This window comes from Emydura macquarii, unplaced genomic scaffold, assembly GCF_026122565.2.
Source record: "Emydura macquarii macquarii isolate MOO-44397 ecotype Brisbane River unplaced genomic scaffold, CSIRO-AGI_Emac_v2 contig_2199, whole genome shotgun sequence".
NCBI lineage: Eukaryota > Metazoa > Chordata > Testudines > Chelidae > Emydura > Emydura macquarii.
In genome coordinates this window covers 2023637-2048563 of record NW_027132336.1, presented here as the reverse complement: position 1 = coordinate 2048563, position 24927 = coordinate 2023637, and the positions used below count along the sequence as shown (strand labels likewise).

General features: G+C 41.8%; 1 protein-coding gene across 3 annotated transcripts; it reads right to left on the bottom strand.

The window, feature by feature from the left end:
* Positions 1-2458: 2458 nt before the first annotated feature.
* On the bottom strand, positions 2459-24669 carry LRPAP1 (LDL receptor related protein associated protein 1). Of its 3 annotated transcripts, none has more exons than XM_067558881.1 (8): positions 24388-24665; positions 16809-16953; positions 14677-14801; positions 12721-12841; positions 10026-10184; positions 8878-8960; positions 6097-6273; positions 2459-3732 (listed from the first exon to the last, which is right to left on the bottom strand). In XM_067558881.1, exons 1-8 carry the CDS (start codon positions 24565-24567, stop codon positions 3667-3669), a joined length of 1056 nt encoding a protein of 351 aa, XP_067414982.1. In that variant the 5' UTR covers positions 24568-24665; the 3' UTR covers positions 2459-3666. The 3 variants fall into 3 exon arrangements, with proteins under 3 accessions (XP_067414982.1, XP_067414980.1, XP_067414981.1); XM_067558879.1 differs by lacking the exon at positions 2459-3732 and adding an exon at positions 3744-4602 and having other exon boundaries at positions 10122-10184; positions 24388-24669; XM_067558880.1 differs by lacking the exon at positions 2459-3732 and adding an exon at positions 3744-4602 and having other exon boundaries at positions 24388-24668.
* Between the last annotated feature and the right edge of the window lie 258 nt (positions 24670-24927).

Sequence of the window (24927 nt, the reverse complement as noted above, 5' to 3'; positions counted from 1 at the left end):
CCTTTTTGTGGGCTAAAGATAGTTGGTATTTTCTCTCCCTGGCAAAGCTTTTAATCACTACATACAACTACTGCCCACTCCCACCAAAATCCTGTAAATTGGCTAAAGCAGACACAGTCCAACAGGGGCTTGATAATCTGACTCTGAGACAAGCAGGTCTTGGCTCTAAACACAGAGATTGGCTAAATTCTTAGGTGCATTTTTTTGGTTCCAAGTTTTTGCTGCTTTTTGTTCTGCACATTGGATGAAATTCTTCTCCCAAAGGACAATGAAGTGGGCTTTGCAGAATGCAAGCTGTAAAACAAGTCTATAAGCACTGAATGCCAAACTGGTGCATGATACAAAAGTTTACCACTTACTCCACCAAAGGAATAGCAAAGGCTGAAGGAGCTAGCAGATAGTGTTTCAGCCGTATATCGTAATGGCTTGCATTTCCATACTACATTCTTTCTACACAATCACAAAGCCTTTAGAAGCCATAATCATACACCATGATAATGCAGCCAACTCTGGAATGGAGAATAGTGATGTGCCATTAACAGCAAGCTGAAAAAAGTGTAGCTGGCATCCGTGGAGACCAGGACAAACCAATTCTCTTTTCAAGAAGTGCTAAAGGATTTTTTTACTATTTAGCAGAGCAGATTGAGCTTTATTTTTAGCAAAACAGCGAGAGTCCTGTGGCACCTTAAAGACTAACAAATTTATTTGGGCATAAGCTTTCGTGCATCTGACAAAGTGGGTTTCTGTCCATGAAAGCTTATGCCCCCCAAAAAATGTGTTAGTCTTTAAGGTGCACAGAACTCTCGCTGCTTTGCTGAAAACAGACTAACATGGCCACCCCTCTGGAACTTCATTTTTAAGTTACCATCTGAAGGACACAAAGATCGTGAACTGCATGGCATTCAGTTTATCTGTCTCAGCAGAATAAAGCACTTAGTTGACTTGCGCTGGGATTCGAATGATGAGTTCTAAGGAATTGAGCTGTAGCACCTACAAAACAAATGGACCAGCCATCCCTTCATTAAAAATATATATATTTTAATATTCCTGGCCAATGGTGCACCAAAGATTTACCATGGTCTACACTACGAGCTTGATGCTGATCTCACTTTCCTTGCTGTTTTTCAACTGATTTACACCAACATGAGAGGTGAATCAGGCCCTGTATGATGGAAGTGGACTGCTATGTGAAGAATGCGTGTACACCACAGGCGAGTGCACCACAATGTTAACCCAATCAGGCGCTATGCCATCAACAAAAGACCTTAAGAATCCTGATGATTCTGGAAAAACAACTTGATCTAGCTAAACCAAGGGGAAAATGTATTGCCATTTGCAAGATCATTGCCCTTTTATAACCAACAGAGCTTCATCATCGCTATGTTAGCTCTGGCTGACCTGATCTTTCCTTCTCCAGTACCAGCAAATAGATGCAAGCGAGGGAATGTTTTTTTACAAAGCTGATCCTTAAGGGTCATCATTTCTAAAATGCATCTCCTAAGGCCTGGTGTATGTTACATACAGTCGTCAGATTCAAGTTCACCCAATACAATTACTAGTAGGCTTTTGCCTGCTTTACGTGAAATGTTTTCAGGAGTGCTGCACTGAGTCACTTCTAATATGCCATGCCTCTTTGCTTACTACAAATTCCAGGTTGCTCCAGCTGAAGCCTCTGGAACTTTGGCCTTTGGCTTCAAGGGCAGTAGAATTGAGCCTTCACAACCATTTAGCTATGTTTGAACTACATGTATAGGGAGGGTAGTTGCTGACCCTACATGTACAGGGTAGTTGTAGACAGCCTGACTCCATTGAAGTCAATGGATTGCATCCATAATTTAGCATTTCATAAGACACCTTCATAATTGAGTAGAATATGGACATTTACACCCAGGAGCACAGTCATGCTAAATTGGACTCCTACAGACTGGTAAGACAACTGAAATAATTTCTCTTGGATGTGGACTTAAACAAGGTCAGCCAAAATCTCTGTGACCTGCACACTGGACTTGAAAGCTCTGGAACCTAGAATTTGCTTCCCCCCTTTGTCTGCTGACCTTCAGGATATGGTGAAAGACCCTTCTCAGGCTTTTTCCCTGTAGTAGTTTATGCTAGGTATTTGATGGGAGAGTCTGTGTTTATACTGGTCAATTGTATTTCTTTAGAATGTATTTATTTATTTATTTTTAGTCTTATTTCTACTGGGTTAAACAAACATTAAGGGTGCAAAGTCAAACACTCAAAATGCCAAAATTGAGGATGCCCATGCACTTTAATTCAGCCCTCTTGTGCATACGCATTATCACGTACTGTTTTTTCCACAGAAACCCTGATTCATTCAGGGTGCAGGATAGGTGGCGCTCATTGAATAATACCTACCCAATAATTCTTTTTATCCTCATCATTCAATGTGTGTCCCTATTCTTTTCTTACTGCACACAATTCAAACCCTACACTGAAAACAAAATTATTTTCTCAGAAGTAAAATCCCTGCTCTAAAGCTTGTAAGTGCTACACCTTCACGGCAAAATGGCTGTAAGAACTTATTAGCATCCATATTTTCCTTTACCCTTATTTTTGGAAGAGTTTTAATTGGAACTGAAATAAAATTCAAGCAGAGGCAGACTTCATCATGGAAACTTAAACCCAAATGGTTAAAGTTTGGTAAAGCTATAAACAACGGAAAACAGTCTTATAATGGAAAATTTAGGTAGCCTTAACTATAGGCATCACTTTAAATATTCAGTCAGTGACCTTGGTATTGAGCACATTCCAAAAACTGAAAATACAAAATAAACACATTCTTCTGCTGCAAAAACTAACCATTGACATAAGAATTATGCAGTACATGCTCAAAATGAACTCCAGCATTGAACAAAAGGGCTGGAATTATCTCTAGGAGAGGGGGAAAAGCAATTCATTGATATCTTCTCTCATTTTGTTTTTTAATGATTTAAGTGTCACAAAAACACTCTGAACAAATGTGAATATAACAATTATACAAATTCAGGAGCTTCTGAAATATTCATTAATATATGACTATATGGGATGAATTGGCTCCAACCCTTCTTCCCTCCTTACTCATCCACTATAAGATTATCTGCAGTAAAGATCTGATCTAATGTCTATTGAATTCAGTGGAAGTCTTTCAGTTTACTTCAGTGGGCACTGGATTAGGATGTAAATTTAGATTATTCTAATTTAAATCTTTGCAGCATCAAGGCCTTAAACACATACTTTGGGTTAGACCAGTCAGGAGTCCCACTGGCTTCAATTTTGGTTTCATTGATCAGATGGATTTATTGGTAACAAAATATATTTTCCCCAATAGTAAAAATAGTGGAGCTCTCACCTCTGGTACCTACTTTTTTTTTTTTTTTTGGATGATTAGGTGGAAGACTGACATTGATGCAGATACAAAGCTTAAGTGATAAAACAATGTGTGAATTAAACATATATTTATAACTGGACTCATTTAATTTGACTATCACAGTATCAGTTCAGTGACTAAAATGTAAAAGGACTGAAAACATATTCCTTACAGAAGCCCATCCTGTTGGTGCTCAATATTTAATTATCTGTTTCTCTAGGTGTTCAAAAGGGCTCCTCGATAAGTCCCGGGAAAAGTGATCTATTGAGAATATTGATCTCACAACATGGAAAATACATTCAGAGTTCGTTGTGTTGAAGACCTCTTGAGATTCTACTGGATAAGTCTTGTAGGTGCTTCTTTACCTAAATGGGGAAAATATTCACTAAGTGAACAGGAAATGCTGTTACATGGTCACATTTTACCATTGGGATGTATGGCCACTTGACAGATCTGTAGAAGGTCAAAGTCATTCCCCCAATGACTGAGAATTTTAAGGCCCAATTGAATAAGACTATTCCTTGAAGTCAAACCTAACTGTTACCTGATCATGGGAGTTATGAACTTTTTCAATATTTAGAATCAGGGATTTCCTAGTATGACAAGAAGGATGATCTTGTGGTTAAGGTGTTGGGCTGGGATTCAGGAAATCTGGTTTCCATGCCCAGCTCTCCTACAGACTTCTTGTGTGTAACCCTGGACAAACTTCATCGCTAGATGCCTCAGTTAAAATGGAGACAACACGAATGTCCTCTTCCCACCTTTTGTTTTGTCTATTCAGCTTGTAAATTCTGCAGGACTGAGATGGTCCCTTACTATGTGTTTGAACAGTGCCCAGCACAATGGTGCACTGATATCCACTGGGATCTGTCATAGGGTGTACCTGCCCTATGGCACCCCCTGCAGGCCAAGTGGAGCACTATAAATGCTGCCTGCCTCCAATTCCCCTAATGTCATCAGTAAGTTCACTATGACTTTATAATAAGGAACAATTGCTATTCTTAGGGGATCTAGTTTACTAATCAAAGACCCAATGAAAATACAAGCAAGTCTTCACCCCAGCATCTTAGCTGGGAGATAGAGTCAGTCTCAGTTTATCCATTCCCACCCAGCTCCAGCAGGGTTCTCTTGGCTTGTATCCCTTCCCTGGAGTCATGCCTAATGCCATTAGCTGGGAAGAATTCTTCCGTGGAATCAGGGGTCTGTAGAGATCTGTCAGCTGCAGCTCTGTGATGCTATATAAAAAAGGAGGAGATTGTCTGCACTAATGTTGTCACCAATGTTACAGTTTGATAAATCTTGTACAAAGCATGCCTTGTAAGGTATCATTGGAAAAGTTATAATCTGCTAAGTATTATTATCCGGTTGAAATGTTTGTATCACCATTGTGGATGCAGTTATGAAATTTTACTGTATGCTTGTTACTAAACATTTGTTCCTGGGAACCTCCACAAGACAGATTTACACCAAGACTAGCCAGCAATGTGTTGATGGGCCATTAAGGAGAATCAGCTCTTCCAGTGGGCCCCTTCTGAAGATGCCTCAAAGAGCATGTGGACAATGGATGCCCATGACTAAGCAGAGCATGTAGAACACGTGATGAAATCATAACTCCATGTTTCAGCTGGTACTTTTCCATGCACGTGGACTAGGGGTATAAATTGGAGATGGTGACATCACCTCCTGGCCTCAGTCCTGCTCTACATCTCTGGACTGTAATTTCTAGAAAGGGGACTTTGAACAATCGACTGAGGACCCCAGTGTTTGGGATGAACCAGAGAAACTTATTGCAAGTTAGCAGTTTTAACATCACTGCTATTGCCCTGATCTACAGACTCTGAAATCAACTGTATTGCATATGATTCTCTAACTTTTTAATAACTCTCTTTTTTTATATTAATAAAACTTTAGCTTTTGGTTTACTGAAGGATTGGCTACCAGCATGGTTTTTGGGTAGGATCTGAAGTCTACTCCGACCTGGGGTGAGTGGCTAGTTCTTGGCAACAGGAAGAACCTAATGTGTGATGAATTTCGGTTTTAATGGCTTTTCATCGTGACGTCTGGTTTGTCTGAATGGTGCATCAGGGTCTATAGGGCCTGACGGGGATGGTCGGTGGCGTAATAATAACTAGCATAGTATTTTGGAAGCACACATTTGTTACCAGCTTGGTGAAGTCTTATGATACAGTAAGCCACCAGTCTGGGGTACCTTGTATTCCAGCAGTCTGACTTGAGATTGGCTCTCTTAGCTGTGTCCCATGCTAGGCAGCGTGACAAGCTCCTCTGGGGTACCATATAGACCAGATGGGCTTCCTGACACTGTTTGGGAGATCCCTTCCAGGCCTCTTCTATGAGCACCTCTCCCCTCTTCAGGAGCTTCCTGTCTCTGGGAAGTAATGCAGCTGAGCCCTGGTAACCTGTTATCCGGCTCATTAGCTAATTAGCTGCCAACCAGCCACCTAGGGATTTAGTTACTTCCACATGGGTCTGAGTTGGCTCATTCTCCTTTACAGGAGCCTGTCAGAGGTGGGCTGGTCCCTGATTTCCCTTAAAGGGACAGCCCCCTAGATGGGGCCTCAAATCGCTGATGTAATACAAATGATGAATTACAATGAAGAAGTCAATAGCATGGATAATAAGCACAGGAAAATCCAACCCCCCCCACTGCAGAGTTAAACCTACACTGCAGAAACGTTAGAAATTTCACAACACACAGTATTTGTACAGACCTTATAACCCAGTTCTTTAGTCTTTTCTTCTAGCATGACATATTTTTCTTTGTTTCTGCTCAGATGATCTTTATCTCCAGTCCCCTCCACGTGCTTCAGTTTCTGATGTGAAATCTCTAATTGTTTCTGGTAATGATGATGTTTTTCGATTTTTGCTTCAAAGTGTTTCAGCTCCTCCTAGAACGATGAATACATATTTCAGGGCTAAATGCTGTCTTCTTTCCAAAGCTTCCTCTCTCTCTCTTTCCCTGCAGCACATTCCTAATGCTATTTTAATGAGAGTCAGACACTGAATCCAGCTCTCTGCTTCTTAAGAACGCTGGGGTAATGGAGCATCCCAACCCTCCAGAAATTGAGCTTTGGAGGAAAGCATCCAAATGTCGATCTACTGCACAAGCTTCAAACAAGAGGCCATTAATTTCTGAGAGGCGCAAGGACACTATGGTGACAAGTGCCATAGAAAAGCCTGTAAATTTATACAATGCATTTTTTGTGGACATGATCCTTACAGAGGTCACTTTTCAATATCAGGTCCTTAATGCTTAGAATTAGCCCTTTTCTGATTGGCTGCCCAGCCACCCCACAATTTGCTTTACTGTTTTACCACAGGCTCTGATGAATCTGGAATAGAACAAAGTGACAACCTCTTCGACTAGCGCTGAAATGGGCCAGATCTCTGATTCATTCACGAAGCAGATCTCCTGCGTACTGTACTGCGTACTGCAAAGCTTCCCTAAACACCCAATTATGCTCTTGTTGGAGAGTAACTTTAGTCTCCACATACTTTCAGGGCTTGCCCTTACAGTAAAGGCTTCCCACAATGCCAACTGCTGTGCCAATTAGGTGGATGGTTTCCTCTGCGATGTTAACACCTGCACACGAAGAACTAGACTGAAATTCACCACACTTATTTCACACAGGCCACACTGGGTATGTCTACACTGCAGCTGGGAGCAACCCTCCCAGCCTGGGCAGACAGACACCCACGCCAGGATGCCAAAAATAGGTGTGTTGATGTTGTGGCACTGGCGGAAGCCCAGGCTAGCCATTCAAGCTGGGACCCACCTCATTCTCAGTTGTCCTGCAGACATATCCTTAAACAATGCTGCTACTAATTTAGGTTGGTAGAGTTTTCACTCTGAGTTTGTGGGAAAAAACAAAACAAAACAAAACAAAAAACATTGCCATTCTAATGGGTCTCCTCCAGCTTTAAAAGCAGAGGTCTCCCTTTCCTTTCCACACTCAGACTGCAGAGGAAAATGACTGGCCTGTTACAACATTCTAATCCGTTTTACACACTACACGCCATGCTCTATTTTAGCACTGGATTTTCCTGCGGTTGATAATCTGTTCAAGATATTTTCCTCAGATGATGTGCCAATGCAGCACCTCTCCTTATAAAACCTTGTAGGATCTGCTTTACAGATCAGCAAAAGTAACAAACATGAAGGCCCAACTTTAACGTTAGCTACTGAGCACCCAAACATGATTAAAAAGAGTTTCAGCAAATTTGTACCTTTCACTCTTTTCTGTTCCCATTTGATAAGTCTGTGAAGTGCATCCTGTAATCCTTATCTTCCTCTTTATGCCATGATGCCCCAGCATGTACTATGCTGCTCACAGCAGCAGATCTCAGCACCAGTGAATGGCATTTGTCTAAGGAAGATTTCTGCCCAAATATTCAGTCGGTTCTAAACTGTTTCATATTCTTATCTTAAATCCTATTGGTGGAAAAAAGACGTTTTCCTTATTCCAGGGGGAGATTTACCTCTCACATTACTGTGTATGCCTGATCCAACGCTCACGGAGGTCGATGGGAGTCTTTTCAAATGGTTTTGAATTAGGCACTGTATCAGAATTAAGTCCATTAAAGTCAATGTAATTGAAACATGTTTGTGGAAATCAGGCTCCATGCTTCTAACAGAAGGAAGAATGGTCTTGTGGGCTGGACTGAGACCCTGGAGATCTGGGTTCAATCACAGGCTCTGACAGATTTCGCACATGACTTTAGGTGGGTAGTTTAATCTCTCTGTGCCTCACTCATCTGTAAAGTGGGCAGAATAATACTTCCTTACTTTCCAGGGGAGTTATGATGGGGACCTTCTAAATACATAGATAAAAGTTCACAAGCAGACTCAGAGGGCACGGCACTCCCAGCCACGAATGCAAGATATTGCTGTCCCCAGGCAGTCAGGGAACCAGGACAAACAGGCACAACAGAAACTAAATACACATATTTTTAATTTCATCATGAAAAAAGCCAAAAAATGCAAGCATGAGCACCCCAGTAATTCATTTCTCAAAAAAGACATTCATACGAACAGGATCTCTGTGCCTCTCTGGGTTAGCTGTGCACTGCTCCAAGCAATCCTCCCACCAGGGGCAAAATAAAAACCTGGTGGCGTAGTTAGCTAGCTGGTGCTTCTTGGTTTTAGTTTCCATCCTTTCCATTATTTCCCAACGCATTAATTACGTGGGGATTAGAAAATGATGATTAGAACGGTGATCTGTTTGCATAAAATAAGGGTCCAATCTCACTGACAGTTAGGTGTATGCGTAACTTGACTTGTATGTGGTTCCATTAAAGGCCATGGAGCTACTCACATAGGTAAAGTTACATATATGCGTCAGTGTTTGCAAGATTGGGCCCCAAGTTTGTCTCTTGATCATGGTGAGTGAAGAATAACAGACGGGAAAAGGGTGCATTACTATACACTGAATGTTGTCTGCATAGTGTTTCTTAATGTTGAAGAAAAAGCCCTTATCTAAATTCTATCTTACCCGAAATGATTCGAGTTCCTTCTCAGTAAAGTTGGCTGATTTGGCCATGTCCCATAAGTCAATCACCCTGGGTTCTTCAAATTCTAAACCAACAGACACAAAACATAATGATTTAAGTTGCTAATATTCCATACCATGTTAACATGACTAATTAACATCAACATCCACATGACTTTATACGAGAAGCACTCTCTTACACAGGCATTGCATTACTGAGCAAATCTACCTAGATAGAGGCCAAATCCTAATATTTTACTTAGATTTTTAGTATGGTAGATATTGGACTTTTAAAAAGCAAAATCAAAGGGACACACACCTTGTGTATGGTCTCCATTACCCTCTTGGCCTTAGTGGTAAAGGAAATGAAATCCCAGCTGATTTCTATTGGATGGGCTTGGAAGACAGAAGTGTCCCCTCTATAACAGCATTCATCCGATTCCCTGCATTGGACCCCCCATGGCAATCCAGAAATAGAGATGGGGATAGGGCAGAGCCCACCTACATCTCGTAGTTGTCTCTCACAAATCTCGTCGAACTCTTGTTGGTAAATTAATGCCAATCCTGTCAGCATTAAACATACCTCCCCTTCATGATTAGTAGGATTTATTTTTTGAATTGTGGTAACATCTAGAGGCGCCAATCAGAATCAGTGCTCTATTGTGAAAAGAAACTACCTTCCCTCTAAGGGAAGGTTCTGGGGGCAGCTCTGGCAACATTAGCCACACTTCAGAAAGACTATTAATAGACAAAAAGGCATGAGTACCCACAGGGTCTCTGCAGAGTTGGCCCTGTGCCTCCATCGATCTCTGAGAAACATGCAAACTTGGAGTGAATCAGAGCCAAACTTCCTGGTAATTTTCAGGGTCAAAGGTTTGTTCCACTTCCCCATTCAACCAAAGGACACAAGGGATAGAAGCACCATGAGGACCGGTTTCCTGTCCTATGCAAGCGGCCTCTATAGAGGAGAAACATGGCACTTGGTCTGTAAAATCAGCACTTAAACAGAGTAGGGTAGTGCATCCCTTTAAACGCCCTGCGTCTGTTTGTCAGCACTTTGTACAGCGCTCCTTTGGATTACATCTGGTTATTTGCCTACCGACTTCTCATAAAACTGATTATAAATGAAAGTTAAATAGAATGATTCATACCACCGGCTGTTTCATATCCCTGGTGGCTGATTTTACGTAAACGATCAAACCCTTGATTGATGCTTCTCATTTTGTCTTTGAGTTCTGTGTGTTTACCATGCAAAATCTCCTCTTTGACCTGCTCCTCTTCAGATGGGTTGATCACATTTTTGTGGATTTCTGTTATCAAAAGACACACATTAATTAATAATAGGCCAAATCCTGAGAGGACAGAATACCTGCAAATCCCAGCAAGTTGGATGGGAGCCGCTTTTATCAGCACTCGATCCCCTAATAAATTAGCATCAATAGTGCACCTGAATAACACTTATTTTTAAGAGCATTTACCTCTCAATGTACATGCTTTGGATAGTACTGGTTGCAGAAATATTTTATCATACATAATACATAAATCAGATCAACAATTTTAATAAGAAGATCCAGAATTCTACTGTTCTATTTCTTGAAAAATCCCTACAGCAGCATGACAGCATTGTTCCAGGAAATATGGGCTGAATACTCCTGTGTCTCTGCTATAATTCACTGCTGGAATGGCTCAGAGGGGCTGTTAGCAGCCAGGCATAGGTTCGGACACTACCTGAGGCTGCTCTCACCTTTGCGAGGCTGCAAACTGACCTCTGGTAGCCTTAGCTGGAAGTAACATACGGTGGCATAAAGCCACCTTTGCTGCCAAGAATTTGGCTCCTCATTGCTCCAGCTGTAACTTCATCCTTCCTTCTCAGTTGGAACCCAGGAACTGACTTTTTCCCCCTGCACATTGGGTGCCTCCAAGGATCCACTGGATCAGGGCCCAAATTCTAGAACAGGGGCTCAATGCTTGCTGATGTTTTCCAGAAAGCCATGATGAGTTTATTTTGCTAAAGTGACAATCTTCTTGGCTCACTGAACAACATGTAGGAGTTATAAAACAAAGAACAGCACCTGTTCCATTAGCTATACAGATTCTTGGCAGAGGGCATGGACTTATCCCCTTTAAGTATTTGTGAATGGCAGCATCTGCAAAGCAGTCCTAATATAAATCATAGAAGTGTAGGACTGGAAGGAACCTCGAGCTATCTTCTAGTCCAGTCCCCTGCCCTCAAAGCAGGACTAAGTATTATCTAAACCATTCGTGAACCATGTGAACCATTTGTCTAACCTGCTCTTAAAAATCTCTAATGACCAAAATTCCACAATTTCCCTAGGCAATTTATTCCAGTGTTTAACTACCCTGACAGTTAGGAAGTTTTTTCTAATATCCAACCTAAACTGCCCTTGCTGCAATATAAGCTCATTGCGTCTTGTCCTATCCTCAGAGGTTAAAGAGAACAAGTTTTCTCCCTTCTCCTTGTAACAACCTTTTATGTACTTGAAAACTGTTATCACATCCCCCCTCAGTCTTCTCTTCTCCAGACTAAACAAACCCAATTTTTAAAATCTTCCCTCAGAGGTCATGTTTTCTAGACCTTTAATCAGAAGAATTATTTCTTGTGTCTTGCTTACAACACTCCTGCTAATAAATCCCAGAATGATGTTTGCTTTTTTTGCAGGAGTGTTACAAATCCACTATCACCCCGAGATCCTTTTCTGCAGTACTTCTTCCTAAACCGTCACTTCTCATTTTGTGTGTGTGCAATGGATTATTCCTTCCTAAGCGGAGTATTTTGGATTTGTCCTTATTGAATTTCATCCTGTTTACTTCAGACCATTTTTCCAGTTTGTCCAGATCATTTTGAATTTTAATCCTATCATCCAAAGCACTTGCAACCCTTCTGCAAACTTTATAAGTGTACTCTCTATGCCATTATCTAAACCATTGATGAAGATATTGAACAGAACCCGACCCAGAACTGACCCCACTTGCTATACCCTTCCAGCCTGAATGTGAACCACTGATAATTACTCTCTGGGAATGGTTTTCCAATCTGTTATGCACCCACCTTATAGTAGCTCCATCTAGATTGTATTTCCCTAGTTTGTTTATGAGAAGGTCATGCGAGACAGTATCAAAAGCTTTACTTTACAGTATCAAAAGCTTTAAAGTCAAGATATAAGACATTTACCGCTTCCCCCCATTCACAAAGCTTGTTACTCTGTCCAAGAAAGTTAGTCCGTTGGTTTCACATGATTTGTTCCTGAAAAATCCACGCTGACTGTTACTTATCACCTTATTATCTTCTAGCTGTTTGCAAACTGATTGCTCCATTATCTTTCCAGATACTTCGAAGTTAAGCTGACTGGTCTGTAATTCCCTGGGTTGTCCTTATTCCCCATTTTATAGATGGGAACGATATTTCCCCTTTTCCTGTCCTCTGGAATCTCTCCTGTCTTCCATGAAATTTCGAAGATAATTGCTAATGGTTCAGATATCTCCTCAGTTAGCTCTTTGAGTATTCTAGGATGTATTTCATCAGGCCCATGTGACTTGAAAACATCTAACTTGTCTAAGTAATTTTTAACTTGTTCTTTCCCTATTTTAGCCTCTGATCCTATCTCATTGTCACTGGCATTCATTAAGTTAGATGTCCAATTGCAACTAAACATATTGGTGAAAATTGAAATGAAAAAGTCATTTAGTACTTCTGCCATTTCCACATTTTTGGTTATTGTAAATGTAACAATCAGTCTTTAAGATTTTAAAGATACTTTAAAACAACTGAGCAATTGACAGAGAGAGGGCTGCCCTGAACTGAAAACATCATAAACATCCAGACACCTTCTGTTCTGCTCACAGTCTCTAGCAGGATATTATACTCGTGAATCTTTTCTTTGTGATGCTTAAATTCCCGCCACAGCTTATCCAGCTCCTGATCGGAAAACTTCCCAGAGGTCTTGGCCTAAAAGAAATATGAATGAGATAGAAGCTATAATCCTTTTACATTTCCCAGGCCACGTGATGTAACATACAATCATTTACCAAATAAAATTCTCTTTTCATTTCCCCCCCCAAAAAATTAGGTCAAGCTTCTATTAAAAATCTCTGTTTTATGCCTCATTGTGCTAGTATTAGGACAGAATGTAGACATATGGGGTGAAATCCTGAATTCATTGAATTCAACAGAAGTTTTACCATTATCTTTAATGGGGCCAGGATCTCACCTGCCAAATATCCAAAGACATGATGAAAATTATTATTATTTGTATTACTGTAGAGCTTAATATCCCTGTCAGACATATTCTTTAGGAAGCAATCACTTAACAATGTAAGAGACATGAACTACTGGAGCACTGGGCTGGAGAACAGGACTTATGAGGAGAGGCTGAGGGAACTAAGCTTGTTTAGTCTGCAAAAGAGAAGAATGAGGGGAGATTTGATAGCGGCCTTTAACTACCTGAAAGGGGGTTACAGGGAGGATGGGGCTAGGCTGTTCTCAGTGGTGGCAGATGACAGAACAAGGAGCACCGGTCTCAAGTTGCAGGGCGGGAGGTCTAGGCTGGACATTAGGAAAAAGTTTTTCACTAGGAGGGTGGTGAAGCACTGGAATGGGTTACCTAGGGAGGTGGTGGAATCTCCATCCTTAGAGGTTTTTAAGCTGAGGCTTGACAAAGCCCTGGCTGGGATGATATAGCTGAGGTTAGTCCTGCTTTGAGCAGGGGGTTGGACTAGATGACCTCCTGAGGTCCCTTCCAACTCTAATATTCTATGATTCTATGAACTACATGCCTGAATGTAAAGGGTTTGTTTATGCTATGGAGTTAGACTGAGGTCAATTCAATAGCTCTCATTCTGTTGGCAAGTAAATACCATACTGTGTATCATGTCCTTGCTCTGCAGCGAGTTGTTCCCCATTGTACTAGCTATTCGCAGTTAGAGATATGCACTCAGTTTGCTTCTCTGGCAGAGGGATGGATGTTGTTCTGTTTGCTGCAATGCTTTTCTTCCCACAGGTTAAAAGTGAAATCTTTTGATATTTGTACAGTGTCAGAAGCTCAAATTTTATTTGGGGAATACTTCCAAGTTAATTTTTTTTGCCATTCCCCAAGAAGGACAGTCAGGTTAAATTTGATTTTATTAAAAAAAACAAAAACAACAACAAACAAATTTCCTTTGCTGGTTTACTTACATCACTTTAAATTGATAAAACAAAGAATTTTAAAAATGAATCTACTATATACTAATTATTTCCTTGTTACAGATTCCTCCAGTCTGTTGTAACTGCCCAAACTGGAACAACTCTTGTTTTCTGGAACTAGCACGAACTCTGGAAGGTTTCACTTGCAAACATTACAGGGTGAGGTTTTCAATTTTAAAAATTCCCCTAAAATTCTTTTTTTTTTAAATAATTCTATGAAATATTTCTAATTAAGTTTAGCCATTTAAACAAAACAAAACCCAAGATACACAGCAGTATCCCTTTAATATTCATACAGGATGAAATCCTGGCCCCAGTGAAGTCATTAGCAAAACTCCCGCTGACTTCACTGCAACCAAGAGTTCACCCACAGATACTGAGTGTAACAGGTACAATGGACCAGATCACCCGCGAAGAAGAGTGCGCTCAATTTGCAATGATTTTGATGGAAGGTGAGGATGCTCAACATGTCATAGCACCTGGCCCAGAGTTTGGAAACAGAGTTTTAAAGTTTCTCTGTCCAAGTCACAGTTTCTAGAAAACAAACACTTGAATGAAGATTTACTTCTTACTTTGAAATACCCAGAAATTAAACATACCTTGCTCCATAATTTCTCCAGTCTTGGATCATCTAGCACATCGCTTTCTGTGCCATCTTTGATGTAATTGGTGTCTACTAGCTGGGCATCTTTCTTTCCATTCATTCCATATTTAGTCATAACTACTGTAGGTGAAAAACAAGAAACATTAGAACCAATAGTAGATAGTTCCCCTTTAAAAAAAGCCCACTCAGTGAGGTACTCTGTCTTCCTCTGTTCATAGCTGGGTCACATATATAGGTGGATGAGTCAGCTATAACTTTGGCTAACAGAGGTGGATTTTTTAGCTCAGTCAGCAGAGGCTTATGCTTTAAGATCCAGAGGTCCCATGTCTGATCCCCCTGCTGATGACCCATCCAAGAATATGGTGTTACATCTGCCAGATCTCTGCCCTCTCCTTAAAACACACATCTACTGTGAGACCCATCAACCCTAGCCCCTTCCTCAAGAAAGTTAACAAAAATAAAACACCATACAAACGGGATCAAACAAGAAGCATGGAACAAGGTACTTGCTAAATAGCTTCACTTTCTTTCACCTTTTATTTTTCATGAGTCTATACATAAAAAAAAAGAACACTATCTTCAAGGTGAGGTCTTTGTCCTCTGAATTCTCTGCAAAGCACCTAGCCCATTTTGTTCAAAGAAGTGTGAGTTTCATTCAGTGCTTTGAAGTAGCAAAGTCACTTTCATTCAGCACATACTGAAACGGAATACAGAAATTCACTCCCCTGTGTCTCCCAGTTAGAAAGAAAAAAAGAAGACATAGCACTTATAATAGCTACCATCAAATGAGCAGCATCTGTTCACAGTTACCACAGACCTCCCACAGTGATCGTTAGAACAGGAAATAACTACTAACCGTATAGTAGCTGATGGCAAGTATTGACTTTAACAGCACCCACTGTAAGACATTATTAATATTTTTCCATTATTGTAAATGAACTTCTGTATGTTTGTTCAATATGCAACTGATGACCAGCAAAGAGAGCTACGGAAAACATAACGTTCTTCTAACCACCTGCTCAATATCACTCTTTGCTGATCAGTTTGTCCGGAATTTGCAACGGCATTGAACTATTGAGATGGTGACAAAGGAATACGGCTAAGGCATTCAGATTTCTAAGGTTACAGGCTGTTCAGGCTATTCAGGGGTAGACTCCTTTGCTATGAAGAGCTCATTCCAACTATCATTCACAGTGACAGCAATAATAGTGTGTGTGTCCAGACAGAAGAGCTAAGATAGTTTATTTTACCTGACTACAAATCTATTTTATGTGACTACAAAGCACTCTGACTACAAATCTTAAATTACTGTAAAATAAAAGCTTCATGGAATGGAGGATGATTGAGGAGCAAGAGGTAACGTGAATACCAACACAATCAGCACTTCTATGCCACCTACTGAGACCCTCAAATAGTTTTACAACATTAATCAATGCTCAACATATAGATAAGTAGGAATAATTATGGCACAGCTCACCAACTCCAACACAGGGACCAGAGTCCAACCTCACACAGTCAGCTGCAAAGTCAGGCTTCTGAGTCTCAGTCCTGTGTCTTTAAACCTTCACATGATGCACTCTGTGCTCCTCCACAAATTCATACTCAAACTCTCTGAGTCACCACTACAACCCCTTTGGGAGAAGGGCACTGAGCAGCACCCTCTTCAGAAGCCATCACTGTCCCCAAAACAGCCTGAGGGATCGCTCCAGAGCGATGTGATGTCAGTTTTCCTGGATTCCAGCATGTTGGGGAGGAAGGATGGCCTCACAGTTTAGTGACAGAACTGGGAAATAGGAGACTTTGGGTCTAACTAAGGCTCTGCCACTGGCTCTCCAAGTGATCTTGGGCAAGTCACTGTGCCATATTTTCAGAAACTGGCCTGAATTTTTGAAGGTGTGAAATTGGGATGAAGATTTTATACACGCTATAATAGCTGTAAACTAGGCATCTAATTCCACTATAGGAACTGTGCCCAGCCTTTGCGGCTCCCATTGCCTTCAATATGGGTTGTGTGTCCTTACTGCCTCTGAAAGTCAGGCCATTTATTTAATGGGTTAAAAATAAATGTAAAATAAATTTAGGTAACTGAGTGAAAATTCTGGCCTGTTCAGCTGAGTTATTTCTTACCATGTAAGTTGCGTCTAAGTTTGGCTTCTTTTTCTCCATCTTCATCTAGCCCTTCAGCCTTCAGTTTTTTCCAGCTCAGCTCATCCTTCTCTTGTATTTTTAGGTCACTATGTAGCTCTGCGAGTTTTACAGCAGACAGATGAAGCTAATGAGAACAGAGAAAGCTTTGTTGTCAGTTGTTTTGTACTCACATGCACTTGAATACACAGCTGCAAAATTACCTCCAAAGCTAGACTGGCATAGAAAACAATATTTGATATTCTGCTGAAATGGGACAGTGTCAGTCAGGTCACAGGAACCCGCGTGCTAGATAGTGTGCAAATAAACTCCTTGGATATGCAGACATTCATGCTCTGATTAGCCCTTAACATCTATATACTAAAGCTGCCTCTGTTCCTCAGGGCCCCACCCATTTCTGCAACAGCAGCCCTGGCCATCTGTGGATTAAAAGAAGTATCTCCTGCTGGCATTAAGCTTTACATACATTTGAATGAGAAATTAACTCTCTTTTGCTTGGTTGCGGAGGGAAGGAAAGCAGGTGGGGAGGTAAACTTTTAATGGGACACCATCATATTTAAAAAAAAAAATCCTTATCTGTTACTGATACTGCACATTATTAAAACAAAGAATTTGAAATATCTATTTTCATTAATTGTTCCCCCCTCCCCTCCTTCATTTCTTCATCTTGTACAATGAATCAGTTTTACTTTCTGGTTCTAATATACTATGTTTCTACAGTGTCTGAGTTGCCAAATGCACCAGGGAAATGTTTATATCCCAACAAAATATGGTTAATATACGAAATAACAATTACAAGCATCTATGGAAGTGCTCCTGAACTGCATTAATAGAACATACAGAAAATTTTTAAATCAGCAGGCCCAGATAACTCACATCCAAGAGTTTTAAAAGAGCTGGATGGGGGGCTTGCTGGACCATGAATGTTGATTTTCAGTAAGTCTTGGAGCACTCGGGAAGATCCAGAAGACTGGAAGAAAGCTAATGTTGCACCAGTTTTTAAAAGGGTAAACGGGATGACCCAAGTAATTACTGGCCTGTCAGCCTGACATTGATCCTAGGCAAGATAATGCAGTTGCTGACATGGGACCTGATTAATAAAGAATTAAAGGAGGGTAATGTAATTTATATAAATCAACATGGGTTTGTGGAAAATAAGTCCTGTCAAACTAACCTGATATCTTTTTTTTAAAATGAAATTACAAGTTTGGTGGCTAAAGATAGTAGTGTTGATGTAATACACAGACTTCTGTAAGGCGTCTGATTTGGTAAGGGATGACATTTTGATTAAAAACTAGAACGATATAAAATTAACATGGCACACATTAAATGGATTAAAAACAGGCTAACTGATAGGTCTTAAAATGTCATTGTAAATGGGGAATTGTCATTGAGTGGGTATGTTTCCAGCGGGGTCCTGTATGAATCAGTTGTTGGTGCTACACTATTTAACATTTTTATCAATGACCTAGAAAAAAACATAAAATAATCACTGATAAAATTTGCAGATGACAAACATGGGGGAGAAGTAAATAATGAGGAGGAACGGTTATGGATTCCAAGTGATCTGGACTGCTTGGGTACACTGGGCGCAAGCAAACAATACACGTTTTACTAGGGCTAAATGTAAATGAACAAAGAATGCAGGCCATACTTACAGGATAGGAGATTCTATCCTGGGAAGCAGTGACTCTGAAAAAGATTTGTGGGTCCTGGTGGATAATCAGCTGAACATGAGCTCCCAGTGCAACACTGTGACCTAAAGAGCTAAAGCAATCCTGGCGTGTATACACAGGAATCTTGAGTAGAAGTAGAGAGGTTATTTTACCCATATATTTAGAATTGGTGCTACCACTGCTGGACAACTGTGTCCCAAAATTAATGATGTTGCACACAATTCAAGAAGGATGTTGATAAATTGGAGGGGGTTCAGAGAAGAGCCACAAGAATGATTAAAGGATTAGAAAACATGTCTTATAGTGACAGACTCAAAGAGCTCAATCTACTTAGCTTAACAAAGAGAAGGTTAAGCGATTACAGTCTATAATTATTTAGATGGGGAATAAATATTTAATTATAGGCTCTTCAACCTAGTAGAGAACAGTATAACATGATCCAATGGCTGGAAGTTAGAGTTAGATAAATTCAGTCTGGAAATAAGTCATACATTTTTAATGTCAGAGTAATTAACCATTGGAACAATTTACCAAGGATTGTGATGGATTCTCCATCACTGGCAATTCTGAAATCAAGACTGTATGTTTTTATAAAAGATACGCTCTAGGGAATTCTTTTGGGGAAGTTCTATGGTCTGTGTTATACAGGAGGTCAGACTAGATCATCACAAAGATCTTTTCGGGTCTTAGAATCTGTGAAAGGATGAGATATCAAGGCCAAAACCATAAACCATTAAAAATGTAAGGGTTCTAGAGGAGTGTTTGATCACCTTGAAAATGTTGTTGTATACTTTTAACAAAACAAACAAACAAACAAACCCCACCTACAGGAACGATAGGAATAATTACTGACGTGCATTGTGGCTGAGTCAGCATTGCTATAATAGGAGCCATAGCTTTTGAAATTCCTGATTTCTGTCACTTTAAATTGGCGTAATCAAACAATACAATAGCATTAATTTTTTGCATTTACTTAATAGCCTGTAGAGGGGCAGGGATTGTGTAAGAAGGGGAGGTTACTCTCGGGGGAATTCTACAAAAATAATTTTAAAATTCTGCATACGATATTTCAAAATTCTATTATTTCATTTGTTAAAATAACACAATATAATCACGCCAGTGTCAATTATTTTAAAATACTTGTCAGCAAGTATGTCTGTAACAAGAGAGACAACAAAAAGATTCAGGAGATGTTCTGACAAATAGATTCCTTACTGGGCATATTAATACAGAACTTTAATTCACCTAACCTCAATACAGAAACGTATTTCCTGCATCCCTCACAAGCAGCGCAAAGGCTTGGAAGAATCAGGGGTAAAGAAGGAGCTGAGGGAGAGGGAAGTAATTGGTGGGAAGGAGCCTGGGTGTGAACCCTGAGGATTGTTCGGTGTGGGTGGGAGAAGTATGGAACAGGTTTTTATTGGGTGGAGAGTGATTGCTAGGGAGTTGGGCAGCCTCCTCCATGCCGATCCTGGCTGACCCCTGCCCTCTCTCATTCAGTCAGGCACATCTGCCAGTCTCCACGTGTCCCTGCACCTCTACTCAGCCACCTGCCATCCCTCTCCCCATATGTCCCTGCACTACCCTCCCCCGTCCCCAGGTGTCCCTGCACCTCCACTCAGCCATCCCTCCACTCTCCCATCACCTTGTGTCCCTGCACCCTTCCTCCCCCCCATCCCAATTGGCTCTGCACCCCACTCAGCGACCTCCCCTTCTCCATCTGGCCCTGCACCCCCACTCCCATTCAGTCCCTGGCTCAATGCTGTTACCCCAGTAGCTCCTGTGCCCCCACCCAAGTCTGTCCCCCCCACTAGCCCTTCTGAACCCCAGCCTATATGACTCCCCCAGCAGCCCTATGTACCCCATGCTGTTCATCCCCCCAATATCCTGAACCTCCTCACCTGGCCCTGCGGGCAGGGCGCTGTGAGGAAAGCAGCCTCTCCTTCCTAGCCACCGCCGCTGGTTGAGCCAGCTGCCCTCTTTTCTGGTCCACAGCAGCCCCAGTGGGTGAAAGGTGCAATTGCAGTGCCTCTCCCGCAGAATGTATTTTCTGCAGAGAAAATAAATCTGCAGGGGACATGAATTCTGCACATGTGCAGTGGTGCAGAATTCCCCCAGGAGTAGAAGGTGGAAGACACTGGGGAAGAGAGGTCAGAAAAAAGCCACGTTAGCATCCTGGCTTTAGTTGATGTCCCATCTGAGTTTTCTACATCTTTTTACCTTTGCTAATCTAGCACCCCATCTTTTGGAAAGTTTGTAATCATACTAAAGGCCATACAATGAAACAAATGAAAAAGAAATGCACAGAATCTACACTCAGAAACCAGTTTGTTCCACAGACAGTGAGAAACTATTTTAAAACATCAATATATCAGTGTGTTTTGAGAAACATTCTCTGACTTTTCATTAATGAAATGAAACTTATGTTTGTTAAAAAAACCAAACAAGCAAATGCCACTGATAAGACAGAAATTCACTTGGGAGTAAATGGGTTACCTAAGGGTAACTTCAAAAAACAGCTCATGCTATTTAGGACTGTTCTGAATTGTCTATGCTAATATGCCACTAAATTAGGCTCCAACACAGCAAAGCACATTTTTTAATTTAAGCATGTGTTGCCCTTTTGAATTCAATGGCACAGAAGGCAACAGGACTACTAACTTACTTAAAGTTAAATATGCATAAGTGGTTTGCTGAATCAGGACCTTAGTTTACTCTAAAACCTAGAGTAGTTAGAAAAACAGTTAAGCATTAAGGTCTTGATCCAGCAAGATATTGAGCTCTCTGGCCCCGATCGCAGAGTTAAGAACATGAGTCGTCCTATTGACTTCCATGTCATTCACTTCAATGGAATTATTCATGGCCTTAAATTCAGCAGAGATATTAAGCATGTGCTGTAAGGCCTATCCCTATTCAGCAAAACATGTAAGCACATGCAGTCAATGAGACTTTAGCATGTGCTTTTATGCTTTTTCAAAGAGGGAGGCACGTCAGAGCCTAGGTGCTTTGCTGGGTTGGGACCACATGGCTTAGCAGCTTGCTCAATTAGGACTGAACCCTAACAGCTAACTCATGATTTCAGTCTCATACTCAGGCTTCTCCCCAGTTTCTATAAAATTGGCTGTAAAGGTAAAGTTGGGTGACCGGGCTCTTCACACTCCATTAATGTTTAACGTGACACTGGTGCTGGTTTAATTTTTCTATCATGCTGAACTAACAGAACACAGAAACACTCTAGAAATAATTTACATGGCAAACTGTTTGAACTCTCAAGGATTCTCAAAATTGTTGCAATAAAAACTTTACATATAATTTTTAAACCTGTTTGATCTGCAAACAAACAAAAATGTTTGTGGTGTCCATTTTTCATTTCTTGTATTAGTACTAAGTAACTTTTGATTATTATCTTAGTCAAAACAGTGGGTTTTCCCAAAAAATTTAATGTTCTGTTTCTGAAATTGTCCTATTTTTTCAAAATAGAAATCCATTTTAGACATAATTCAACTGGAAATTCAGAAAATGATATCTGAAACATTACAAAACATAAGAAGAAGGCAAATCCTTTCAAATTTGCCAAAACTTCTGTGGAATTTTCTTGCCTGGCCCATTCTTATATCACAGTGTTGGATGCAGTGGAAGAACCTATTAAATGCGGGATACTGGAAAGAGAGCAGATAAAACTAGTACTCAAAGCACTGCTTCTATGTGAAGTTAATCTCACACAGGACCAAGGATGATGATACCACCTAAAACATTGCAAGAGGTAAGGTGCACATATGTGGAACCTTACTGACTACCACTGGCAAACGGTACCAAGTGTTGACTGTACCTATCAATGAAAGTTGATCAGAAGAATTTTATAATTAAGTTGTCTAGTGCAAAATTATTTGCTCCTTACCTAATGTTAAAGTTTAATATTATTAATTGATAACACTAGGAATTTCCAGCAGAGAATGTGTGAAACATTACAATGTCATATCATGATTGCTAGGCTCACTTGTAATCATTACCCACAGCAGCAAAAGCAAGGCAGTTCTGAGTAAAGAAAGGAACTGTCCTCTATCTCAATGGACTTCAAAACACAATATCATGCTTGACTTTGGACCTATTATTTTTTAGGATTTAAAACTTGCGATGGAATTGTCCAACTACAGATGATATTAGAGCTATCTGAGCTGCATCAATGAGAGCACAAAGGGTTCTTTAAGAATTAAAGGACAAATCCCATGCTCACTATAGGCATTGGAAAATTTGTCATTAACTTTAATGGGTGTAGAATCAGGCCTGGATAAAGGGAGCTTTTGCATTGATTTTAAGTGACAATCCCAATGTTGTCATGAGTGCTTTCACATCTACATTCCGGTATGTTTTCCCCTTTCCTACCATGGCACTTCCTCCCAGCACTTGCAGGTGAGGAGAGACAGATTTAAGACATCTGCTCTTGCTGTGTGTGCAGAATTTTGGAGGGGAGGCAGTCTTATTTGACATGCAGGGAGGGCAGAATGCAGGAGTTAAGGGAAGGCTAACAGAATCCTATGTACACGAGAGGAGGGCATGATATGTGAACCCAGGGCCTGAGGTTCTCTGACAGAACATAGAAGGGGATTCCCATAGCCCAGGTACATAAGGGCACAAAACTGGAAACCAGGGTGTGTGTGTAGGTGTTTACTGAAACATGGAGGTGACAGCACTAGTCTAGGACTTAGGAAACCTGTGTTCAAGTCTCCGCTCCGCCAGAAACAGCCTGTGTGACCTTGGAATAGTTACTTAGCCTTGTCCCCATTTTTTTTAAAAAACAGATTGGGAACTAATAGCACTTCCCTACCAAAAATGGTGTTATGAGGACAAAAACATTACAGTGTGAGGCACTCAGATATTATAGTAATGGGGCCATATAAGTACCTAAGATAGTGGAGAGCTAATGACAAGGCCAAGGGATAGGGACCACCACAGAGTGAGAAGAATGTCATAGCTGGGGCTGGGGGGTAGTATCAATCACTCTTAGTGCCTAGGGGAAGGCCCAACCTGGCCAAGTAGGGACAGGGATCGCAACTGGCACATAAGGGCAAGTGGAACTTCAGTCAAGACCCACCATACACATGAGGCACGTTTTGCTCCGAGTTTAGGAAGGGGTGATGGGGTCACAGACCTGGCGATCAATGAATACATACAACTGGGGCTGGGACTGTACCAAAGCTGCTACTCCCAGATGAGACAAGCCCCTCCACTCTCTTCTGACACTGTTAAGCACTGGATGGGGCTGTTCATTAGTAGGGGCACACGTGGCCAGATCTCTCCCGCAAGCTCAGCGGCAGAACCTCCCTTAGAAGCTGGGTGGGCCCCAAGGGAAAGTTGTAGGCGGCTCACACACAAGAGCTGAAAGTTCCCAAGTCGGGGGAGATGGCCTGGTCACGGATCTGCTACCTAACGTCCCACATCGCATGTTAAGTCAGCGGAAGGTGCCGTTTGCTCCGCATTTCAGCAATGCCCAAAGAAAGACTCAGCGCCTCCCGCAGTGGCGGGACAGGTGGGATTTTGTAACGCCAACAAAACCTGCGGGGAGCCCCCCCTCCCCCACCTTACAAATAAGCTTTCCCCCCCCCTGCATTTGGGGGGTTACTGTTGAAGCCGGGTGCCTAAACGCAGGCCCCACGAGCCGCCCGGAGGCATCGCAGCGGGCGCGGCCCGATTTGCAGAAGCGCAGCCGCGAACCCCGGCCGCCGGCCCCTTTGCAGATCAGCTTCCCCGGGGACCCCGCTCCAGCCGCTGCCGCTGCTACCAGGCCCAGGCAGCCCGACCCCAGCGCGCAGGGAAGCGGCCCTCCCCCTCCCCCTGCGCCAGGTGGGTCCCCAGGGGATGCCGCTGCAAGCGAATTCGCGACTCACCCGCTGCGCCTTCTCCCAGATCTGGTTCAGCTTCACAACCCTGAACTCGCCGGCCTCCTGGCGCTTCGCGCTGCCGGCTGCAGCAGCCTCGTTCGCCTCCCTGGAGTACTTCGCCCCCTGTCCCAAGACAAGCAGCAGCAGAGAGGAGCCCACAGCCAGCAGCCCCCAGACAGCAGACATCGTCCCCCGCTCCACCTGCTGCTGCGGCAACTGCTGGAGAGAGACACACAACACAACACAACACAACACGACACAAATAGCCCGCCCCGAGAAGAGGAAAACTACAAGCCTCACAATGCAGTGCGCCAAAATGCGCCGTGGTCATTGTAGTTCTCCCGTGAAGACCAATGGTCCACCCCAAAGGGAATCCTTTCAGACCCATACTACAAGACCCAGAATGCATTACACACTGGAGAGCCAAGGGGCTGATGGGAGGCTGACAAAAACCTACTATGGCCCCATGCAGGCAGAGCTCTTGTGAGTGCGGGAACAATGCAGCTTTCTACAGGCGCATCAGTCATGTTGTGCAATAGTGTTTGC